Genomic DNA, 25,890 nt, shown 5'->3' on the forward strand with positions numbered 1-25,890 from the left:
CACTTCCTGTTTAGGCTCCTCGTGTCCAATAATCGTACTGAAAAACATTTTGTCATCAAAATGGCAAAAACAAGTACCAAGAAACCAAGAATTAGAGACCATGTCAACAAATCAAAACATAGCATGAATCCAGGTGAGTTTAAAGTTGGTAAAATAGGGAAAAAGCACCAGGCGTGAAGAACAATTCGACTCGAGCTTAAAGTTACTGGACAGCTGCACATGCCATGGGAAGAAGGGGTATTTCCTTCTGCATTATGGTACATATATATGTAACCCTGGTAAAATTAGCCAAAATGTACCGCTCGGCTGGAGAGGAATTATCTTGAGCTCTATCGGTTGAGCATCAGAATTGTAAATCAGAGGTCCTGAATTTGAATCCTTGCAGAGACATTAAAATAAATAATGACCTGTTACATGTATTTTGTCAATTAGATGGATTTTCAGTGATTTTTGGGAGACATATATTTGAGTCATTTCATGTAAATGTGGGACTAAAATTTTGAGAGCCCACAATATCTCTTGAGTATTGGGATTGGAGTTGGTGCTCTGGACTCACCTATAGAATAGAACAAAAGTACTGATTATTATATCGGGTATGGGAAGTTTAACAGACATTGTTATAACCTTATGCAGATGGTGAAATATTCAAATTCATTTACTGGGTCTAAGTTTAGAATCTTCGTATTATCCTAACTTGATAATTTTAATTACAAATTAAAGTGGGTCAATTCAGTATGATTGCATTGTTTCAACATGTTGAAACATTCTTGTGATGATGGTCTGGACATAATACATGTATTTTATTTATTATGTTACTGATTTTAATCAGAGGGGAGTGGGGACAGGCTATTACCTACATCAGATAATAGTAAGATGCATGCACTCATTGTTTTGAAATTGATATAGATATCTCTCATAAGGTTTTAACTCACTTACTATCAGAGACCGTAGATTATAAGATGAAATATCATTCTTGAAAAATTGCAATGATGAATTTGATGTTTGTCCAGGTTACCAAACATAATGTAATTTGATCATAATCTATCTCTTATTTGCTAGGTTTGTTCTCCAAGTAGCCATGATTATTGACAGATTTGTGCGTGTTTATATACAAATTAATCATATTCACAGTAAATGACCTATCTTTTGCTCTCATATTTACATTCTTTTATAAAAATAATGTCCAGGTAGAGAGCTTATTTAATGAAATGTGTATTTGATTGGCTTTATGCATATATGTATTCAAGGTAAAATTATTTCTCATACATTGATGGTTTTTTGTGAGTTGGATATTAGGTCATGAATGGGAATAAGTATGAAATTCCATTTCAATGACAATGTGGTGCATTGTATTTGAAAACCCCAACAAACAGTCAGTTACAACTATATAGAATATAAGAATATTTCTGATATATAGAAATAAATGTGTTATCACCTAAACCAATTATCTGTAGTAGTATCTATAAGACCAATTTCCATACTGCAATTTTTCAAAACTAAATCATTTGTTTGTTGGTTTGTGTTTTTTTTTGTTACAGACAGAAAGAAAGGCGAAGGAGGAGCCAATATGCGTGATCGTGCCACAATCAAACGTCTGCAGATGTACAAAAATTTCAAACCAAAAAGGTAGGTTTCTATACGAAAGTATTGACTGTGTGATATAAATGGAAATCAGACTATCTGATTTGTTCTCTTCAGACTTTTATGATAACAGTCAAGGTCATGTATAAGTAAGTGTCACTTTCATATGTGGAATGTGTTTTGTACGCTACATGTGATCATATACACTCAAGTTATTGAACACTTTATATAATTTTTATTATCTGCGCATTAAAATTTGTAGGGATAAGACAGGCAAGATCACTAAAGCCGCTCCTTTCCAGTCTCGCCTTCCTTCTGGGAGTGTAGCTAGAGTTGAACCCAATAGGAAGTGGTTTGGTAAGCTCGAAATTTACAAGCACTTTTTAAGTAGTATTGTAAGCATGAAAAGTGGGCCAAAAGTAAATTGAAGCAAAGACAATAATATCATTATGGCATAATCAAAGATCATGTGACCTATTCATTTGTTTTGCCAACCTCTTTTAGTTCTAACTTTTTACTTTAATTTACACTGGCTAATACCAGGTAATAGTAAATAATTAATAAGTTTCCTTTGATATCTGTTTACACAAACAGTTATGAAAGATAAATATGTGTATAAAGTATAGTTATATTTTTTATGTGTTTTTGGTATATTTTTATTTTAACAGGAAACACAAGGGTTATAACACAGAGTGCTCTACAAACTTTTCAGGAGGAGATGACCAAAGTCAAGAAAGACCCTTACAAAGTGGTGATGCGACAGACAAAACTCCCAATTACCCTTCTTAATGAAACAGCAAAAGTAAAAATCTAATTTACTTACTGATCTCAACATTATACTCAATAAATAAACATAGAAAAGGAAGACATTCTGATGTTAACTTGTGTTTTAGTTTTTTTGATGAAGTACAATTTCTGTATTACTGCATGTCATGTCTTCATGGATTTTGTAATTTATCAAAATGTCAACACAGACTTATAGATACTGTGTATTAAGTTTTGATTCATGTGTTATTATGTCAGTTTTCAATTTGAAATGATTGTCGTTTAAAACAATTCAACATTAATCTGAAATGAATCATGTTGTATGTTTTACTGATAGATTCTGTGTTTTTAGAAACCTTATCAATATGGGATTTATCATGCTTCTAACAACTTTAATGTTTTACAGCATGCAAGAGTACATCTCTTAGATACAGAAAGTTTTGAATCAACATTTGGAAAAAAATCACAGAGAAAAAGACCTAACCTGAAATTTGAAGATATGCAGGTATTGAGACACTGACTGCTGTACTGTTTCATAAGCTATTTATTTTGTGGGAAAATGTGTATTGATGTAATAGTGTCATGTGATGGTCAGAGTAGATAAGTTGAGGATATGCAATGTATCTTAATAAGTAACAGTTGTATTTCACAGAGTTAGGTTAAAACATTTTTCAGAAGTATGCTTATATTTTCATCATAAGATCTTATAAAAGTTGTAATGTCTCAATTTCTATTTTATATAATAGATTTTTTTATCAATCTTGGTATCATTTTGTGGTTTGTTTGATTTACTTTGAGTAGAATAAATCATTCTTTTATGTTTGAATTTTTTCAGGCTTTAGTGGAACAGGCATCCTCTTCAGCAGATAAATATGACTCAGGAAAAGACCGTGATCTTGTAACAGAGGAACCAGAATTTAAAGAAGAAATGCCAGAAATCATCTTCAAAGCAGGACAATCGAAACGAGTGTGGGGAGAACTTTACAAGGTGAGACAGGGATGATTGATAATGAAACTATTTTTTTCTTTCTTCATTGTCTTTATCTGCTATAAAGGGATGCTACCTGCAAATGGCCCTGGTTAAACTCTTGTTCATGTATCAATCTGCCCAATTCAGTTCCATCCCTTGGATATTATCTATTTTCTGTTTTCATTTTCTTTTTATCTACTACAAAGAGCCCCACCTCAAAATGGCCTTGGCTGTTCATCTGTCAATCTGTCCTAATCAGTTCCATCCCTTGGCTATCAACTGATCACCAGTGCTCAGTTATTCTGTACATTAAAATGGAAAAATACAAGTTGGTTTATAAATGCATTTGTGTGACAATGCTATGTTATTTTCATTGTAGTAATTTCAAAACAGTTTCATCTGATAAACTTTTGGCTTATGTTACATTTTTGCCCCTGTGATGAAGGCTTTAGGTTCTGGCTCTTGGTCGAGACTTACTAGTTTTTTTTTAAAATGGTAGTAATTATTCTGGTTGAAGCTTAGCATGATGATAGTGTAACATCCATGGTCAGTATGGTGTGACCAGGTGTGATGTCCTGTTGATTGCCTCTATCAGTGTACTTGGTGTTGTAGCATTGCAAATTTGGCATCAATGCAGCACTAACCCGAACATGTCATAGCATCCTGAGAACACATTCACTCACTTCACCAACATAGGGAGGCTGTCCTCAATTGATGCTTAAACCTTCTGATACAAAGCCAAAATATTAACATTTTTTTCTGATATTTAAATAAATTATGCATTTTTACAACCCAAAAAATTTCGAGTAAATGGAATTTTGTCAACATTATTGAGGTTCTGCCATTTTCATAATAAAACAACTGGATCATAATCCCTTACATGCTTATTTCATCATGCTTAATAAGAATATTCTGGAACTGTGTTTATGAATGGATCATCATTAGGCAAAGTACAAAAGCAAATATAGTTTATTATATAGTAATTACATTATATAAACTACACAAACAACAGTTGTCACTATGAGACAGTCAGAACATTTTATTTAAGTAAGTTTGAAAAGGAAGTTATGAAATGTTTAACACTGTATATCTGTAGTGAATGATTTTTCAGGTGATAGATTCATCAGATGTGGTGGTGCAGGTATTGGATGCACGAGACCCACTTGGCACCAGGTGTTACCAGATAGAACGCTACATGAAAAAGGAAAAACCACACAAACATCTCATCTTTGTCCTTAACAAAGTTGACCTCATTCCAGTCTGGGTAACTGTGAGTACTTGTTTCTTTCCAAATTTTACTCCATTTGTATTAAGTGATGTATCATACAAATTAATGCCTTTGGATATAAATATGCTCAGTCTTACCTTGAAATACCTTAATTGGAACATGTTCTTCAAGTTGGTAATGTCAGTAGAATAGAAGTTCTTATATCACAACCAGTAGAATGTCACATGATTTTCAACCTTGGTGTTAATTGCTTGATTGCTTAAAACCTCCTACTCTACATATGTCAGTGTTAGTATGTCTCACACTGGAATTTGCCTGATGAAGGTGATTGGTTTTATTATAAGAACTTCTATTCTATACTCTTAATGGACTTGTTTGATTTGATTTTGTTCATCTTATTTACATTTCTTGTTATAAACATAAAAAAGTTAAATCGATAGTGTCACTTTTGTTTAAATTAAGCTTTAATTTGGTCATGTTCTTTATTGCATTTCTTTAATTCCATGGCCATGTTTAAAGTTTCACACATGTATCAAATATATTTATTCCTCAGCAAAAATGGGTGGCTATTCTGTCGTCCGAATATCCTACAATGGCTTTCCATGCCAGCATCACCAACCCATTTGGGAAAGGTTCTCTCATTAATCTTCTTCGACAGTTTGCCAAGGTAATACATCGTTGTAGGATTACATGATATCTACTGGTAATAATTAATTCTTTGTTGTTGGTATGCAAAATGAAATTTTCTGATTCATTAAACTTTTCTTTTCATTTCTCCACAAAAAAATCTTGATAATGGTTAAAGGAATCAATGACAACACTTTCCTTTTTAGTACGAATGTAATATCTGTTTACACATTCACCAGGTGTATGAATCGCTGTCATTCAATTATGTAAACAAAAAAGGGACTTCAACACCCTAAATATTCAAATATCTTACAATTTACACAAGAAATTAACAACAAATAAATAAAAGGGTTAAACATGTGATTTTGTACTTTTAGACATTTGAAACTTTGGATTGAAAGCAATATTGCACCACCAGATAAAAACAACATCTGCCTTTAAATTTAATGTCTGACTTAAGATTTCAGGATGGATTTCATTCTTGGTTGTTTTTGTGGCTTTGATGCTAATAAAATCAAAAAGGTTTTTAGCTCACCTGGCCTGACAGAATTGCCCACTTAGAATGCCAAAGGTGTACATATCAGTATATGTGATATTACCAATGATTCTATTTTTGATGATAATTGAATACCAGATGAGCGAAGTAGACCGATTGTGCCTCTTGTTATTTCATACCAGCATGAAACTAAAGTATATTCCTATCAAAGCTTAAATGACTGATTTCTGGTATAGAATTACCTGAGATTTACAGGTAATGGTAGATTTCTAGTGTAAGATTACACATGATTTACAGGTAATGATGAGTGTAAGATTACAGGTAATGATAGATTTCTAGTGTAAGATTACACATGATTTACAGGTAATGATATGTGATTTCTAGTGTAAGATTACATGATTTACAGGTAATGATAGATTTCTAGTGTAAGATTACACGTGATTTACAGGTAATGATACATTTCTAGTGTAAGATTACACATGATTTACAGGTAATGATAGATTTCTAGTGTAAGATTACACATGATTTACAGGTAATGATAGATTTCTAGTGTAAGATTACACATGATTTACAGGTAATGATAGATTTCTAGTGTAAGATTACATGATTTACAGGTAATGATAGATTTCTAGTGTAAGATTACACATGATTTACAGGTAATGATAGATTTCTAGTGTAAGATTACACATGATTTACAGGTAATGATTTCTAGTGTAAGATTACACATGATTTACAGGTAATGATAGATTTCTAGTGTAAGATTACATGTGGTTTACAGGTAATGATAGATTTCTAGTGTAAGATTACACATGATTTACAGGTAATGATAGATTTCTAGTGTAAGATTACATGTGGTTTACAGGTAATGATAGATTTCTAGTGTAAGATTACACATGATTTACAGGTAATGATAGATTTCTAGTGTAAGATTACATGTGATTTACAGGTAATGATACATTTCTAGTGTAAGATTACAGTGTACAGTAATTATTACACATGATTTACAGGTAATGATAGATTTCTAGTGTAAGATTACATGTGGTTTACAGGTAATGATAGATTTCTAGTGTAAGATTACACATGATTTACAGGTAATGATAGATTTCTAGTGTAAGATTACACATGATTTACAGGTAATGATAGATTTCTAGTGTAAGATTACACATGATTTACAGGTAATGATAGATTTCTAGTGTAAGATTACACATGATTTACAGGTAATGATAGATTTCTAGTGTAAGTGGTTTACAGGTAATGATAGATTTCTAGTGTAAGTGATTTACAGGTAATGATAGACATGATTTACAGGTAATGATAGATTTCTAGTGTAAGATTACATTTCTAGTGATTTACAGGTAATGATAGATTTATAGTGTAAGATTACACGTGATTTACATGTAATGATAGATTTCTAGTGTAAGATTACATGTGGTTTACAGGTAATGATAGATTTCTAGTGTAAGATTATTTCTATGTAAGATTACACGTGTTTACAGGTAATGATAGATTTCTAGTGTAAGATTACATGTGGTTTACAGGTAATGATAGATTTCTAGTGTAAGATTACATGTGGTTTACAGGTAATGATAGATTTCTAGTGTAAGATTACATGTGGTTTACAGGTAATGATAGATTTCTAGTGTAAGATTACACGTGATTTACAGGTAATGATACATTTCTAGTGTAAGATTACACATGATTTACAGGTAATGATAGATTTCTAGTGTAAGATTACACATGATTTACAGGTAATGATAGATTTCTAGTGTAAGATTACACATGATTTACAGGTAATGATAGATTTCTAGTGTAAGATTACACATGATTTACAGGTAATGATAGATTTCTAGTGTAAGATTACACATGATTTACAGGTAATGATAGATTTCTAGTGTAAGATTACACATGGTTTACAGGTAATGATAGATTTCTAGTGTAAGATTACATTTCAGTGTAAGATTACACATGATTTACAGGTAATGATAGATTTCTTGTAAGATTACAGTGATTTACAGATTACAGGTAATTAGATTTCTAGTGTAAGATGATTTACAGGTAATGATAGATTTCTAGTGTAAGATTACACATGATTTACAGGTAATGATAGATTTCTAGTGTAAGATTATGATAGATTTCTAGTGTAAGATTACACATGATTTACAGGTAATGATAGATTTCTAGTGTAAGATTACACATGATTTACAGGTAATGATAGATTTCTAGTGTAAGATTACACATGATTTACAGGTAATGATAGATTTCTAGTGTAAGATTACACATGATTTACAGGTAATGATAGATTTCTAGTGTAAGATTACACATGATTTACAGGTAATTAGATTTCTAGTGTAAGATTACACATTATTTACAGGTAATGATAGATTTCTAGTGTAAGATTACACATGATTTACAGGTAATGATAGATTTCTAGTGTAAGATTACATGATTTACAGGTAATGATAGATTTCTAGAGTAGGATTACATGTGATTTACAGGTAATGATAGATTTCTAGTGTGTAAGATTACATTTCTAGTGTAAGATTACATTTACAGGTAATGATAGATTTCTAGTGTAAGATTACATGTGGTTTATAGGTAATGATAGATTTCTAGTGTAAGATTACATGTGGTTTACAGGTAATGATAGATTTCTAGTGTAAGATTACATGTGGTTTACAGGTAATGATAGATTTCTAGTGTAAGATTACACATGATTTACAGGTAATGATAGATTTCTAGTGTAAGATTACATGTGATTTACAGGTAATGATAGATTTCTAGTGTAAGATTACACGTGATTTACAGGTAATGATAGATTTCTAGTGTAAGATTACATGTGGTTTACAGGTAATGATAGATTTCTAGTGTAAGATTACATGTGGTTTACAGGTAATGATAGATTTCTAGTGTAAGATTACATGTGGTTTACAGGTAATGATAGATTTCTAGTGTAAGATTACATGTGGTTTACAGGTAATTAGACAGGTAATGATAGATTTCTAGTGTAAGATTACATGTGATTTACAGGTAATGATACATTTCTAGTGTAAGATTACATGTGGTTTACAGGTAATGATACATTTCTAGTGTAAGATTACACATGATTTACAGGTAATGATAGATTTCTAGTGTAAGATTACACATGATTTACAGGTAATGATAGATTTCTAGTGTAAGATTACATGATTTACAGGTAATGATAGATTTCTAGTGTAAGATTACATGTGGTTTACAGGTAATGATAGATTTCTAGTGTAAGATTACACATGATTTACAGGTAATGATAGATTTCTAGTGTAAGATTACACATGATTTACAGATAATGATAGATTTCTAGTGTAAGATTACACATGATTTACAGGTAATGATACATTTCTAGTGTAAGATTACACATGATTTACAGGTAATGATAGATTTCTAGTGTAAGATTACACATGATTTACAGGTAATGATAGATTTCTAGTGTTTCTAGTGTAAGATTACACATGATTTACAGGTAATGATAGATTTCTAGTGTAAGATTACACATGATTTACAGGTAATGATAGATTTCTAGTGTAAGATTACACGTGATTTACAGGTAATGATAGATTTCTAGTGTAAGATTACACGTGATTTACAGGTAATGGTAGATTTCTAGTGTAAGATTACACGTGATTTACAGGTAATGATAGATTTCTAGTGTAAGATTACACATGATTTACAGGTAATGATAGATTTCTAGTGTAAGATTACACGTGATTTACAGGTAATGATAGATTTCTAGTGTAAGATTACACATGATTTACAGGTAATGATAGATTTCTAGTGTAAGATTACACGTGATTTACAGGTAATGATAGATTTCTAGTGTAAGATTACACGTGATTTACAGGTAATGATACATTTCTAGTGTAAGATTACACATGATTTACAGGTAATGATAGATTTCTAGTGTAAGATTACACGTGATTTACAGGTAATGATACATTTCTAGTGTAAGATTACACGTGATTTACAGGTAATGATAGATTTCTAGTGTAAGATTACACGTGATTTACAGGTAATGATAGATTTCTAGTGTAAGATTACATGTGATTTACAGGTAATGATACATTTCTAGTGTAAGATTACACATGATTTACAGGTAATGATAGATTTCTAGTGTAAGATTACATGATTTACAGGTAATGATAGATTTCTAGTGTAAGATTACATGTGGTTTACAGGTAATGATAGATTTCTAGTGTAAGATTACATGTGATTTACAGGTAATGATAGATTTCTAGTGTAAGATTACACATGATTTACAGGTAATGATACATTTCTAGTGTAAGATTACATGTGGTTTACAGGTAATGATAGATTTCTAGTGTAAGATTACACATGATTTACAGGTAATGATAGATTTCTAGTGTAAGATTACACATGATTTACAGGTAATGATAGATTTCTAGTGTAAGATTACATGTGGTTTACAGGTAATGATAGATTTCTAGTGTAAGATTACATGTGGTTTACAGGTAATGATAGATTTCTAGTGTAAGATTACATGTGGTTTACAGGTAATGATAGATTTCTAGTGTAAGATTATATGTGGTTTACAGGAAATGATAGATTTCTAGTGTAAGATTACATGTGGTTTACAGGTAATGATAGATTTCTAGTGTAAGATTACATGTGGTTTACAGGTAATGATACATTTCTAGTGTAAGATTACACATGATTTACAGGTAATGATAGATTTCTAGTGTAAGATTACACATGATTTACAGGTAATGATAGATTTCTAGTGTAAGATTACATGTGGTTTACAGGTAATGATAGATTTCTAGTGTAAGATTACATGTGGTTTACAGGTAATGATAGATTTCTAGTGTAAGATTACATGTGGTTTACAGGTAATGATAGATTTCTAGTGTAAGATTACACATGATTTACAGGTAATGATACATTTCTAGTGTAAGATTACACATGATTTACAGGTAATGATAGATTTCTAGTGTAAGATTACACATGATTTACAGGTAATGATACATTTCTAGTGTAAGATTACACATGATTTACAGGTAATGATAGATTTCTAGTGTAAGATTACACATGATTTACAGGTAATGATACATTTCTAGTGTAAGATTACACATGATTTACAGGTAATGATACATTTCTAGTGTAAGATTACATGACTCTTTGTCTGTATAGACTTGATGGGATTTAAGGATTATATTGATTTTATTATTATTGATATCTACACATATTCCTAATGTGATATTTACTTTCTGTTAGACACTCCCAAATTATATATATATCTATATATTCAAACTTACTATTAAGCTGTAAAATATATTTTCTGCAGAACACTTTTCCCTGTCTGTTTAGAATGTCATGAGGAGAATCTTGAATATATTGTGTATTAAGGTACCCACCTGCTTTCATAAGGAGATCCTGCTTCCGTATAACCCTGACATTTCACTGGGCATTAGACTAAGTAAATAATAAAAAATCTACATTGTGATCATAAAATATTGAGATTAAGTATATTGACCCCACAGTCAAAAATAATTCATTGTCATTACTGTTTTAGTACCAGCTTTTAACGAGAGATAATTTTTTTTCCTCACCAGCTTCACACAGACAAGAAACAGATAAGTGTTGGATTTATTGGTTATCCAAATGTTGGAAAAAGCTCCATCATCAACACCCTTCGAGCCAAGAAAGTCTGTAATGTTGCACCTATAGCAGGAGAAACAAAGGTAATCTTGGTTACAATCTGGTTTTATCATTTTGTATTTCAATATTTACTGCAGAATGACCAACAGTCATGGCCCGTTATATTTGACCAATGGAATTCTGATTATCAGCTTTATTCAAATATATGACCTTGACTTACTTTCGTTGTCACAAGGATAAAATTTCTACACATGCAAAAACAATTTTTGAATGAACAATAGGCCAAGGGTTATGAAGGGTTAAGTAGCATGCTGAGATCTATCGAGTTAAAATTAATGACCCACTTTTCAAGGTTATGAATTTTATATGTATTAAAAGGTCTTCAGATATCTGGGTTCTTTTTCACAATGAGAAGTTTTTAAGGTCATGATATTTGCCTTTTGATTGGAAATGTGTTTGGATGAAGGGTTTTCATGTTTATTCAAATTAAAGATTTATAGATCCTAGGTATTAAATGTATTGAAATATCAAATGCCTTTTAGACAACCAAAACACTATAAAAATGGGAAACACAATTCCACCTGGAATATACTTGAAAGAAAGCATATTAAGTTTGAGAAAAAACGTAAATGTTGCAAAAATAAGTTATTCCAACAAAGTCTGCTCTTCATTATTTTGGGTATTCTGTACAGAAATCACATTTATGTTTGTACATTGTTTTCTTCGAACATAAATCTTATTAATGCTTGATAATAAAGCATAAGGCCTGGAAACACAATTATAGAATAACAAAGTAAAGTGGAAAAATGGCTTCTCATATGAGATGTAATTATTGTTTGTATACTTAATACTCATTTAAGTATATGTATACTACACAAAAGTAATCAAATCCTTGTATAAACATGTTACTATGGTACCACGTAATGTAAAGCAAGTAGGATACACAACAAATGGTTTCTGTATGCAGCTGTATGTTATTTCATTCATTCAGGTTATTTTTCAATAAATACAAAATAACTACTTCAGCAATTTTTTTTTGTAACTGTTGAAAAATAACTAATGGGAGTGAAAGAAACATCATATACGGCTATCATTTAGTTTGTGTGACCTGTTTCTAGTTTCTGATGACCGACACGTATCAATCAAAACAGGTAGACGGGTTATTCATAAGAAATAACATAAACACCAGTTCTTGGATGTTGAGCATCCTTTATTTTATTATTATAGTTCAATAAAAGAACTATTATGATGATGAATTAACCTGTTGTGTACCAACATGTGTTGTGTTCACATTATCTTGGGATGTAATGATAATAAGTTCATCATGTCATTGTCAATGAATCAAAAGTTCAATCCAACTGTGATTTTATCTTTTTTTCTTTTTTCTCAACAAGCTTTGATATTTGATTGATGCTTTGGTAATTGAGTAACACCCACATATTGTGGTAGAGTACCTGTTTGTCACTGAAATGTTACAAAGGTTATATGTCAAATGATTTTGTAGGTTACATTTCTTAAAAAGTTTTTTCTGTGTCAACCAGGTGTGGCAGTACGTGACACTGATGAAGAGGATTTACCTAGTTGATTGTCCAGGTGTGGTGTATCCTTCTGCAGATTCCAAAGCCGAGTTTGTCCTCAAAGGAATTGTAAGTAAACCTTGTAAATCTTGTGAGTAAATGCAAATATCAATACAGTAGCCATGAATTTGATTTTCCTGTTATAAAGTCTGTTTCAGTTATTGCTATCAAAATTTTGTTTTGAATTAATTATGTACACATTGTATTCATCTCACCATTATCGTGGTGAAGAGGTCAGTGATTATGAGAAATAGTTGCTGTACTTTGTTTGATTTATAAAGCATCACTAGCTTGGGAAATGAGCCTGGAGAGTTATATGTACATTAAAGTCATATTTCTTGGAAATAAAGAATCATTTCATATAATTTTGCTTGTTTAACAATTTTCTAATTTGTAAATTCTCGAGTTGGTCCAATATGTGTGACAAATTTCGTTGGGTCTGTTACTGCCAGTGTGTAATAAAGAAATGAACAGGACCTCAAAATGATTTCCATCGGTTTCGTTATACCCTAATTCTTAATCAGTTTTGTACTCTAATTCTACTTCAGTTCTATACTGCTACCATTTGTCAATTTCATACCCCAATTTTACATCAGTTTTATGCTGTTACTGTGTTAGTTTTATACCTGAATTCTATGTTAGAGAGGGGTAGTAGAGCCAACACCGGGTGCGGTTCGGTGGGAGGTTAGTAGGATCCTTCCCCTCTTCGTCTGGATACCCGAAAGTATGCAGGGTGATTGAAGGAATATTGAGAAACAAATTTGTAGAAGTCCTGAAGAAGCCCCAATATGGGGCGAAACTGGTTGACAAGTAAATTTACGAACTAAGCCTCTTCGCCTGTTGTGATTGACTTCTACGCTTTTGAATTCTATGTTGTGTTATAACAAACTGCAAAGTTTTATGGCCTAATTCAGTTTTATACCTCAACTTTAACTAGAGTCAGTTTTATACCCTTACTCTGCATTAATTATATCCCATGTTCTACATTAGTGTTATAGCCTAACTCTTCATTAATTATATTCGATGTTCTACATTAGTTTTATAGCCTAACTCTGCATTAATTATATCCCATGTTCTACATTAGTTTTATAGCCTTAAATTTAACTTTGAGTCAGTTTTATACTCTAACTCTGCATTAATTATATCCCATGTTCTACATTAGTTTTATAGCCTGACTCTGCATTAATTATATACCATGTTCTACATTAGTTTTATAGCCTAACTCAGCATTAATTATATACCATGTTCTAGATTAGTTTTATAGCCTAACTCAGCATTAATTATATCCCATGTTCTACATTAGTTTTATACCCTAACTCTTCATTAATTATATACCATGTTCTACATTAGTTTTATAGCGTAACTAAGTTAACTTATACATCAGCTTTACAGTCTAGCTTGACATCAGTTTTGTACCCTGACTGTATGTTGGTGTTATACCCTATCTCAACCTCAACCTCAAAGTTATATGGCCTAACTGCCTAACTCAAGGTCAGCTTCATACCCCGACTCTACACTACTTTTTTCACAACTCAGTTTTATACGTTGTCGTAACTTTGAATCAGTTTTATGCCCTAATTGTTTTATACACTTACACTTTATCATTTCAACACCCTTTTAAAACTTTGTTTCAGACAGGTTTATATGTAATCTTTGTAGGTACGTGTAGAAATGGTGAAGACGCCAGAGGATTACATCCAAGAATTGTTGAAACGTGTGAAAAAGGATTACATCAAACAGACATACAAGGTGGAGGAATGGACTGACGCTGAGAACTTTCTCGAGCAACTTGCCAAAAAGTGTGGAAAATTGCTTAAGGTGATGATTGTTGCTACTAGTATTTATGTGTAGTTAAATCTAATGATATTGGAAGTCTTAATTACTTAAGACTGTAATATCATTTGTTTTCAAAATTACAGATCTTCAGGGAGTTGCTAATGATCCATAACTATACAAATACAATTGTCATTTCAGTACTTGTAAGTTTGCATGTATTTTTTCTTCATATTTCCTCAACTTTCCTCTCTTTGCTATGTTTGTGTCCCATCTCTTCAATATTCTCTTTTAAAAATTGCTGTGATTGAGTATATTGGCCATGTGACCATATAATTGTGGTGTTCATTGGAATATATTTCTGCTCATCGAATTTTGTGTAATATTCATTTAAAATGAATAGTATCAAATATTGCGCATTAAAATTTTGTGATCAGACTTGCAGATTGGATATTCAATTTTCACAAATATGTTTCCAATATCAGATTTCATTTACACTATTACAGATTCAACAGTCAGATACCAGTATGAAACTGAGATTTGATAATACTTTATGCTTATAAACACAAATACTCAGCCATCCAATGACAAATATCAATCACATAGCATTTTGTCCCTTCCAAACAAGTGAGATTGTTAATAAACACTTGGTTAATTAAGACAGCTGAGTGGGCTACTTTATGTCAGGGTTGAAATTTACATTTCTTTTTTTAATGGATTATATTTTTGCAATTTCCTCAATGCTACTTGAGATAGCAAAAATATCATTCCTATGAAAGTAACTGGCTATGCAGAAGTTCATTTCGCTTCATAGGATTAGAATCATAGCATATCCTGATATTTTGATAAATACTCATTTACATTATGTGTAATGTTTGGGTCAACTAGGGTGGAGAACCAGACTTCAGCACAATGGCAAAGATGGTCCTTAACGACTGGCAGAGAGGCAAAATCCCCTACTTTGTTCGGCCTCCTGGCAGTGAAGAGGTATGTTGGTAATAACTGGTGCATTGGTCACATTGCGTACATTTTTCCCTGAATTTTCTCCTTTTTCCTCATCATGTTTGAATTATCAACAACATTTCATTTTAAATTCATTGTTTCATTGCAAAGATTGTAATAAGCAATAAGCATAAACTAATTACGGTTGATAAGTATGAAAATAAATTAAATCTTTTTAAGGATGAGAGCAGCAATAGTAATAGAGAACAGAAGACTGAAAGCACTGTAGAAGAAGAGCAGATTAAGGATGACGCAAAGGTACAGGAAAAGCAAGGGGACACAACTCAGTTAGAGGACGTTGAAGCTACCGAGACCACTGTGGAAGCCAATGTAAAGAAAGGTGTAATACCAAAGGTACGACAGGACCTCAGTAAAATTAACGTAGCGCCTGTCTTCATGGCTGAGGACATTAAAACGCTGGAACTGGATACATTAGATGGAGATGATTCTGAAGTTTCTGAGTCAGAGGAGGAAGAAGATGAAGATGTAAACAATAAAGAGGAGAGCAACAGTAAGACAATGGACGGTGAAGACACTAAACACGAGAAAAAAAATCCTGCGAAACAAAGTAGTAAAGAAACGTGTGAGGAGGAGTTTGTGAATGGTGAGGAGTGTGAAGAACTAGACACAAGTTTGATTAATGCAGACTCTTCAGACAGTGCGACAGCTGAGAAAAAACACACAAAGAAAGTTAAATTTGATTCTGCTGCTCAAATTTGTGAGACAAACACCACGTCCAAAACACGGGGACAGAAGAGAAAACCAGAAGTGAAACAGAGCAGAAGTGGCAAGTTTCTTGTAACACAGATTGAGGAGGAGGAGGAAGAAAATTTGCCAAAGAAACAGAAACTAACCAGCAAACAGGTTTGTACATTTGTCCCCAAGAAACAAGATTGGTTAATAGATGTGATGTATATCCTTCCTGCTATAGACTCAAAATGACAGATTGTAGTAGACACCATATCTGTATATCTGTGTTTAGAAGGTGTATATGTAGTTTTGGTACAACATGATCTTTGGTCTATTTGCATGTTTTTTATGCCCCCGCCATTTATGGCCTGGGGGCATATAGCGTTGCCCATGTCCGTCCGTCCCATTCCGTCGCATCGCGTCCCGTCGCGTCCCGTCCCAAATCAGTATATACCACCTAACAACTTCATTCGGAAGGCAATTTTCATGAAACTTAATACAAATATCAAGTATGGAAAGACCTCATGCAGTGTTGAATTTCTCAGCATTCTAAAAAAAGATGGCCACCAGGGGGAGATAACTCAAAAAAGAGGAACATCATCTTATTTCTACATAATTTGGTACTTGTGGGTTTTAAGGCATAAGGAATTAATATACTCCCTCATTTTTTCCAGAGAACAAAATTCCAAATTCATGTAAGTTAAATCAACTTGTCAATTTAAGTATGAAACTTAAGTTGTACATAGTTGCATACAAATTAACAAAATCATCTCTTTCGGACCTTTCACTATTATTTCACATGGGGGGGGGGGGGGGGGGGGGGGGGGGGGGGCATTCATGTCTTACAGACATTTTCTAGTTTTATCAGTTTTTCTGATAAGTGCAAGAGTTGAGCAGTTGTTACATGTGTTGTAATATGTGCTTGTGATATCATTGATAAGGATCAAATTGAACCAAAACAATTTTTCACTTATCATATGCATATGTAACAATATATTGATATAAAAGAGTATAGCATGAATTCTGTTTGTGTTACAGAGACGGCGATTAGAGAGAGAATCCAAAACAAAGAAGATAGGTTCTCAGTTCTATACCCAGACTAATGTGAAAAACAAAAACCGCAAAAGATGATGTGAACAGGAATGGATATGTAATGATAAGAAATAAAAAGAGATTTAAAAAATATAAATTGTTAATTTTTTGTTTCCGATTATAAAGAACAAGTGGTTGACCCTGTCAAAGTTTCGGACAACAACACTAAAACCACAGGTTTTCAGCAAGTCAAATAATGTAGTGTCAAAAATAATAAAGACATGATTTCCTTCAATACACTTCCATGGAGCCCTACAAAGTTTGTTCAAATGAATGACTTTGACCCACTTTCAAGATCACAGGGTTCAAATATATTAAAATATACAAACGACTTCTTCTCAGTAACCAAAAGGCTCAGAGTGCTGATATTGGGCCTGTAGGATGCTGGAAGGAAGGATGACCGTTAAGGCCCATGGGCCTCTTGTTTATTTTGTTGTAGCTTGTCTCCGGTTACCACATGATATAAACAAAACAAAAAAACTGTTATGGCTGGTAGGGGATATATGAACGAAAGGATGAAACACGAAGAGACACACTTTTTGAATTAGTAACTTGCATCATACACTTGTTTCATCCTTTTAGAATTTGTCAGTGATGATTAGGTTGGAATTTTGAAACTTCGGGGCAAATGAGGAAAATCAAAATTTACCGGAACAAATGTCAAAACCTGATAATATCAGTACAGATACACGTACGAACCGCGCTACTGTTCTATTGCAACATGGCTGATTTGTCTGTTTCTTTGTAAAAGTTATCTCTATTGTTATAAATCAAAATTAGATATTTGAATACAAGCAAAGACTACTCGGGTTTACTCTACCATTTAAATTACGTTATCTTCCTCTCACGAAGAATACAAGATTAGATACCCTCCTAATGGTTCTCTCATGAATATCATGCCTTACTGGCGACGGTATTAGAAGCCAAGATATATCGAAGAGTGTAATTCTGCAATTGTATCTTTGATCTGAAAGGATTCGTCTGGTGTATTTTATTTCATTTTGAACTTTATCTGTTGTTGATGTGCACTCCATCCTGTCGACTGCACCATCTCCGGGTAAATACTATGATTATGACAACATGTATGGCAGTTATTTTCTTTTGTGATTTTATACGAATGTGTTTCATTATACAATTCCTAGCTTGTAACGCGACTTTTTTATGAGTTTATATCCTCTACAGAGGATGCTAAAATTGTTTGGTTTATAAAAAAATTGTTTGTATGACTTTTCGAAGTTGCCTTTCATCGCGATGACTGTTAAAGTACATTGTATTTCTGAGTGTTTATATAAGTATATCTACGTTTTTCTTTTGTGTTCTAATATCTATAATTTATCAAACTTGAAAATGAATACCTTGGAATATACACATATATTCAAATAAATAATACATTATGGTATTTCAATAGATGTTAACTTTAATAAGAGCGTAATCATTCAATTTTTGCTTATAAACTACTCTTACACACCCATCATTGAAATCTAACACGGAAATTCCACGGCAAGACATCGCATATTGTGGGTTCACACCTTTTTGTTAGTTATATTTTCCCCTAAAATGTATCTAGGATTGACCATTTTGCAGGGCTGTACCACGTAAACTATTGATCTGTGTGACCTCGCATCCGTACGATTTTCGCTGTTGTACTGTGATATGTATAATGCTTCTAAAAAGTGATTAAAATTCAGGCTCAAAATCGATGAAACTAGGGTAAAATATGAACGAAAGAAAGCTTTAACCACAGACTCTTAGGTCAGTCCAAGTAAGTAATGTTATGTTCCCTAAACGAGAACGAGGGAAGCAATCCCCGGCAAATTAACGTGCATCAAACACGCCCTACTTATATCGCACAAGGAAACAGAATATTTCCCAATGAGATCCTTATATAATAAGTTTGGATGCTTTCGACATCTTGCACGAAAATCGTGATGTTGGAAACATCAAATAACCTTCGGCATGCAAACATGAGTTGGGGATGCAGTGACCGCGTTCACTCAACATAAACTATTAGGGGAGTTTGTTTCCTTGGCAAATTTCCTGTACTGATTGTACTTTTTTATTTGTTAAACATTTCCCTGGATATGATAAAAAAAAATCTATCAGTCCATCGTCGGATGTCAGTGTTTTACTATTGTCTATCTAGTGAAAAGCATTCATCTAACATTTAATAAACCACGCCCCCTTTGCATATTGAGCATTATACACAAACATCCTTTTTCGGTTGGTGAAAACCAAGCTTAAATTCTCAGTGGCAAAGGTATTATCATACAGCCAAAATTTTTGAGACTTCCTTTTCTTCAGTTTACATTTGTCTACATAAAGCTGGTACATTTTATTTATAGAGACACAAAATAGAGACACAACGTATCTTTCAGAATATATGAAAAAAAACAAATGGGTCTTAACTACCAGTAAGGACCTTTTAACTCTATGGCGTCGATATATGTGGCATTGGAATGCGTGTTCAAGATGCTTCTGCAGAATTTCATGTGCAGCATCAATACGAAATTTCAGAAGAGCAGTGGAATTGCTGAAGTTGTCTTCCTGGAGGACTCTATCATCGTTGTTTCCTGCCAGACCTTGCCTACCACATAACACAACATTCTGGATGTGCTTGCCAAGACCTAGGTTCACTTCTATCTGCCTAATGACTTTGCAGTTTAACTGACTCTTGATGTCAGTTTAAATCTTCTTCATTGAAGACATGAAATCACCAGCCCTTGCTAACGCAGCTTCATGGTACTTGAGCTTGTTGTGATGGACAATCTCCGACAGTGGTTTGTGTGTAGACCATAGATTTAGATTTAGTCCATATCCTTATAACTATACTCCATTCAAATAATTATACTATGCATTTGTAGGAATGACAATAACTGTCCTCGGAATAAGTACATATGGTCTTTAAATGTTCAAACTATACGCGGAATAAGTACATATGGTCTTTAAATGTTCAAACTGTACTCGGATTAAGTACGGAATAAGTACATATGGTCATATGGTCTTTAAATGTTCACGCGGAATAAGTACATATGGTCTTTAAATGTGTACTCGGATTAAGTACATATGGTCTTTAAATGATTAAGTACATATGGTCTTTAAATGTTCAAACTGTACTCGGATTAAGTACATATGGTCTTTAAATGTTCAAACTGTACTCGGATTAAGTACATATGGTCTTTAAATGTTCAAACTGTACTCGGATTAAGTACATATGGTCTTTAAATGTTCAAAATGCCAATGAACTGAGAAAGTGTGCAGGCATAATATATGTATTATCACCTTAAGGCACATGAATGACAGAAATGCTTAACCTGTTTCTGACCTGTAATGGATAAGAAGTTACAGGATAAACATTTTTTAGATTAGTCGACAATTCTGTTTCATGAACATAACATCAATATTCAATACAACACCTCTATGAGAAATGTGTTCAGCAACTGCTGTTTGAATGAAATGGTAAACGCTGTTCGAATATCGTTATGTGAACTTTGTTTTTATTGAAATAATATCATAAATCTTATTTGCTCGGGCTTAGATTTTTATTACCCGGTAAGTACTTTAAGTACTTTAACACCCCGATAAGCCTACAAGACCACAAATTCTGCGATAGTTGTGGGTAATGATTTAGGCGTAGTTTCTTTTGTTCAGTATTACAATCTCTGCGAGTGTTTTAGGCGTATCTGATTTCTTGATATCCTCTCACGAATCAAGGTCGCGGGATGGTGGGGGTGGTGCTATTATGGTTGTATTGCTGTGGAATTTCCATCACATTTTCACACACTCATAAAAGACAATAATGTATCGGAAGAATCCGAGTTTCAAGATAAATGGGTGTTCAGGTCAAGGTCATTGTTACTATTTTTGGGGACCTGTTGTTAGCACGAATCTTGCAATCTCATTTCTTGAGGGAGTTCGATCAAACATCACAAACTCACCAAAAGGCTAACTATTTCTGGCAAGTTTCCGTTTCAAGGTTGGAGCATCAAGGTCACGGTTATTATTAAATTAAGACAGCAAATGTCTTCATTCCTTGTGAAATTTCAAACTTCACACATTTGTATAAAGGATCCTACATTTTAAGTTTCATGGTTCAAGGATTAAGTTCACTTAGTATCTTAGTGCCTTCACTCCCTCGAGTGTTATTTTTCATCAAACTTTATAGACATCTATCAGACAATGATATCTCGAAAGCTTTTGAGTTTCAGGGTTGTAAGGTCAAGGCCGTGATCACCATTACAGTGTAGAAAATTCTTGTCAGCTGTCTAGCATGTTCATTACCTGATCAAAAAGCATGTACTTTACTGTCTCTAATGAATATTAGAAAATCCTTCACATCGCTCTAGCAGTTTCAATCATAAAAATATTTTGATCAAATTACTAAGAAATATCGAGGAAATTGCACGAAATTCCAGTTTGTGGGTTCAGATCGCCTTAACGGTTTTTTAGAAACTTCAGCGTTCTTCAGAGGGATATGGATCATTAGCGATTACGTGGTAAGTATAACAATACATAACAAAGCGATTTAGGAATATATGGTCTCTTGTTTAGTATCATAACACCAGGAACTGTCTAGAAGGGCCTAAATTATTTTGAAGTATATAGGTTAACGGTAAAGTATTCCGGTAGATTTGATAAATTCTTGGAATTTGCTGTAGGCAATACAACGAACATTGACAAGACAAGGTATCAGACAAGGTATTTAATGATATAGTCTCTTATGATCTTGCGTTCCCATGAATTATTATGAAATTAATTAAGAAAATTAAACTACATCAGAAAAAGAAGCAATAAGATTGCCTTCCGTTCTAGACGTGGTGAAATATGGAGTACACCATCTTTTAACCTTTACCTTTTTACTTTATAGCTATTTTCCTAATCCTCTAGAGTTTCGTTTTTTGTAAAGCAAAGGAGCGGATATATCGCCGATTTTACTATCACTCTAGATTATCTCAACATCACTTTTGAGTCCTATTTGGTATAATCAAATGTGTATGGTGCCATCTTAAGAATTTTTCATTTTAGCGAGCCTTTGGCGATCTGAAATGAAAATCTCTTGAGTTTCATAAGTCAAATATCTCAAATGGAATGATCATTTTCAACACATGCTCGTTTTTGCAAAAAAAAAAAAAAAAAACAGAAAAACCCGGACATTTCTATATCACACATGAAGTCGTGTTCTCTCTATATCTATGGTATCATTGTTACATCAAAAGCAAATTTTGAATTGTGACATGATTTCATAATCTTAAGAGACGTTATGATAAGCTATATTACACATGTAAAATTATTGAATCAGAAGGCAGTAATGTATATACATACGGTGGAATTAATACCCTGTCTGATCTGGACAGGACCGTATGAAAACTTGGCAAAGCCTTCCCCTTATAAGGTAATAATATAAAGACTCGTGAGATGTTTACATGATATGTTTATTTACAATCTGGTAAAGAACACAAAACACATTTGTATTTATATACAGTCATTAAATATTGCATAGTTGACTTTCTAGTATTGTAATTATGGATCTAAAATGTCCCTTAGAAATATATAAAAATAGATTCAATGATAAGAATGTATCATGCATAGGTCATGTATCTACACATTTAATTTTCAGATGAAGTCAAACTTCTAGACATTGTCGTATGTAACAAGTGATTTTTGCGAAAATTTGCCGAGAATCGTTTGGAAAATTTTTAATCAGTATGTAACAAAATCTAAATCAAGCTAACTGAAAATTACAAACAGTAATTCCATTTTTGTATGGTAGAGCATAAATCACCACGCAATACAATATCAAATGAAAGACAAGCTAGCACCCAGATGTAGCCATCGCGTATAACAGCAGTAGATGGAATATGTACCAGGGCATGGTATACAACGTAGAAAACATGCAAGGCTATAATATGTAAATCATACAATGACACGGATTTCATGTACATGGATACAAACAAATAATACATACAGGGATATAGAAAGCACATGGTCAGTTTCTTAAATAAAAGCTGTATCTCTGGCAAAGGTGAAGGAAGAGAAATTGGCGGACCTGTGGTGAGCCACACTTGTGCTTATCTCCCGTGACTGAACATGAATTCGATTCATCCTACAGTATTTATTGAATCTTCGTTTACCTCACGTTGAAGTTAACATAAATCTCGCCTGTTGACATAAGCCAAATAAACTGTTCCGAGTAAAAATACACACATAGTCCCAAACTTCATCGGATGAAAAAGTAATCTTACAAACATTTTTACATAAACTTGTTAATTACAACAAATTTAATATCTTAATTACAGTTACTCATATTTGAAAAATATTGAAGTGAATTATAATGTAATTCTGTCCAATAAATGCACGTGCTAGGATACAGCTGTTTTCCGTCAGTACAATAGAGCAAAAAATATATGTTGACAGGTTGAAGGATAAATGTAAAAAATGTCAGATTGGTGTACATACAAAGACATGGAACACATATCAGGACATAGAATATTTTACCCGCAAAGCCATGGAATGTTATTTATAGGGGACCTTACATAAGTTACCATTTTTCATTCTACGGAACCTCGGATATTTTAAATAGGATTCCTCTCGTTTTAAATTGGCTACAGTTGCCGTTTCTAATGCACTCTGACAGAAAATATTTTTTCACTGCCAATATCAAACTCTTATTTTGGATGAGTGAAAATATCACTTATATCTACACAGTAAGATACTGAGAACACTGAGAAAAATGTAATAAAGATATGTTGATCATATAAAGGAGATGCTTTTGTAAACATTCGTGTGGAGAATATTATGTAAGCCTGATACGAAATTTGAGTTGATAACTTTCTGAATCTATACATGTTTCTTTAGTGACGTCACAATGCATGACACCATAAATCAGGACGTCGCAATGAAAACAATGTGAAAAATTAGCCAATCACTGCTCCGCTAGGTCATAGTTCATGCTTGTTATTATACTGAAAGCAGAAGGAAAATTTCCGTGATAAAAGGAGATTTTGAATAAACAATATACATGGACATGGAATGTTAAACATAACATGACATAACATGACATGAAATGTACATGAAATGTCACACATACACGGATATGAATGACATGGAATGTCATACATACACGAATATAAATGACATGGAATGTCATACGTACACGGATATGAAATGACATGGAATGTCATATTCACACGAGTATAAAATGACATAGAATGTCATAAACACACGGATATTAATTGAAGATATGGAACGTTAAACATACAAAGACATAAAAGCATGTAATCAATAACGAAACCCTTCGTGGACTTCTCAAGGTCCATGTACCACTCTGATATCATTGCAGTTAAAAACACGGGCGTCAATTCAATGTAAGGTCTCTACAGTGCCATAGTTAACATTAATAATATCTTGCATCTTGTAATGCATTGCATTGAAAACGGCAAGATTATTTGTAATCACACTATAAACAACAATTCGTGGGTTGGGATATTTTAGTAACAGTAACTCCGTACTGATAAGACGCCGTTAATCTGAACATAATTACAATATGCCGGAAGTTAATTCTCCAGGGAACATCATGTTCATGGCCATCATAAGAACGCTACAAACTCGTGAAACTTTTAAATTCAAGCTCACGCGTTTTGTCAATGGAGTTCTCAGTTTTGAAATTGAAATATTGCAGTTTGTAATGTAATCCTCCAGTATTCTGATATGAAAAATCAATGCTTAAGCTAGTGTCACAGGAACATAGCTATCAAACCTTCATGTCCACGAGGTGTCCGTGCATCACAGAACTACCATGCTGACGATTATCTTATGAAGTGGAGTCTTCGGGTGGGGGTGATGATGGGGGTGTTGGTGGGGTATCTGCTTCGGGTGGTGGAGAGGGCGGAGCTGGGGGGTCCGCGTCCTGTTGTACTGGCGGAGGGCTCACTAATTCCGCTGGAGCGACCGGGAAACTAGCATCTTCTGAATCCTGTTGTAAGTCTCCTGTCTCTTGCTCGGCTTCTACATCAGTAAGTTTTGGGCCCGCAGGTCCCACGTATACTCCCCCAGGACCACCCTCCTTCTCGGTCGGTGGTAAGTATTTGCTAGCAGTCTTCATCTCTCGAGATTCTCTCAGAGATTCCTCTGGGTCATCCCGCTCCGCCGAATTTTCTCTCCCTTCTGGCTCCTTTCTTTCACTCTCAGACACGGGCTTCGTCTCGTCCGACATTAGGGGTTTAGATTCGTCCGTTTTGTCGGATGCCTCCATTGAAGTTTCTGACACGACTTGTACTTCGTGTTGTCCGTTACCTGTAAAATACGATCGATAATAATTGCTGTAAAGCCCTATTAACTGTAGAGAAATTCTAACTATTCTAACTGTTTGAAAAAACTTTGACCGAGTGATGCCAGCTAGATTAGTTAAACGTTTCTTCATAACATGTCGATTTGACTGACTTTA

General features: G+C 33.3%; 2 protein-coding genes across 2 annotated transcripts in view; one reads left to right on the top strand and one right to left on the bottom strand.

Annotated features, from left to right (window-relative positions):
- Positions 1–20: 20 nt before the first annotated feature.
- LOC132553461 (nucleolar GTP-binding protein 2-like) lies at positions 21–17,535 on the top strand. The gene is made up of 14 exons (XM_060217709.1): positions 21–133; positions 1,539–1,626; positions 1,844–1,938; positions 2,250–2,383; positions 2,753–2,851; positions 3,182–3,334; positions 4,428–4,586; positions 5,098–5,211; positions 11,271–11,399; positions 12,858–12,962; positions 14,553–14,711; positions 15,555–15,653; positions 15,849–16,532; positions 17,397–17,535. Exons 1-14 carry the CDS (start codon positions 61–63, stop codon positions 17,487–17,489), a joined length of 2,184 nt encoding a protein of 727 aa, XP_060073692.1. The 5' UTR covers positions 21–60; the 3' UTR covers positions 17,490–17,535.
- A 5,326-nt stretch (positions 17,536–22,861) lies between these two features.
- Positions 22,862–25,890, bottom strand: part of LOC132553456 (neurogenic locus notch homolog protein 1-like) — a 29,578-nt gene continuing 26,549 nt past the window's right edge. Inside the window, exon 15 of the mRNA XM_060217704.1 lies at positions 22,862–25,739. Within this exon, the coding sequence (XP_060073687.1) occupies positions 25,258–25,739 (482 nt within the window). The 3' untranslated portion in view covers positions 22,862–25,257. The remainder of the gene's footprint in view (positions 25,740–25,890) is intronic.

This window comes from Ylistrum balloti, unplaced genomic scaffold (assembly GCF_031769215.1).
Source record: "Ylistrum balloti isolate Yb309-2 unplaced genomic scaffold, AGI_CSIRO_Ybal_v1 Utg370330, whole genome shotgun sequence".
NCBI classification, from domain to species: Eukaryota; Metazoa; Mollusca; class Bivalvia; order Pectinida; family Pectinidae; genus Ylistrum; species Ylistrum balloti.

What these genes read in the sequence shown, in the direction of transcription:
- LOC132553461 (XM_060217709.1), top strand. Translation starts at nt 61, where the DNA reads ATGGCAAAAACAAGTACCAAGAAACCAAGAATTAGAGACCATGTCAAC. An exon ending in TTCTTCGACAGTTTGCCAAG is followed by an intron (nt 5,212 to 11,270) that starts GTAATACATCGT and finishes TTTCCTCACCAG; the next exon opens with CTTCACACAGACAAGAAACA. An exon ending in CTATAGCAGGAGAAACAAAG is followed by an intron (nt 11,400 to 12,857) that starts GTAATCTTGGTT and finishes TGTGTCAACCAG; the next exon opens with GTGTGGCAGTACGTGACACT.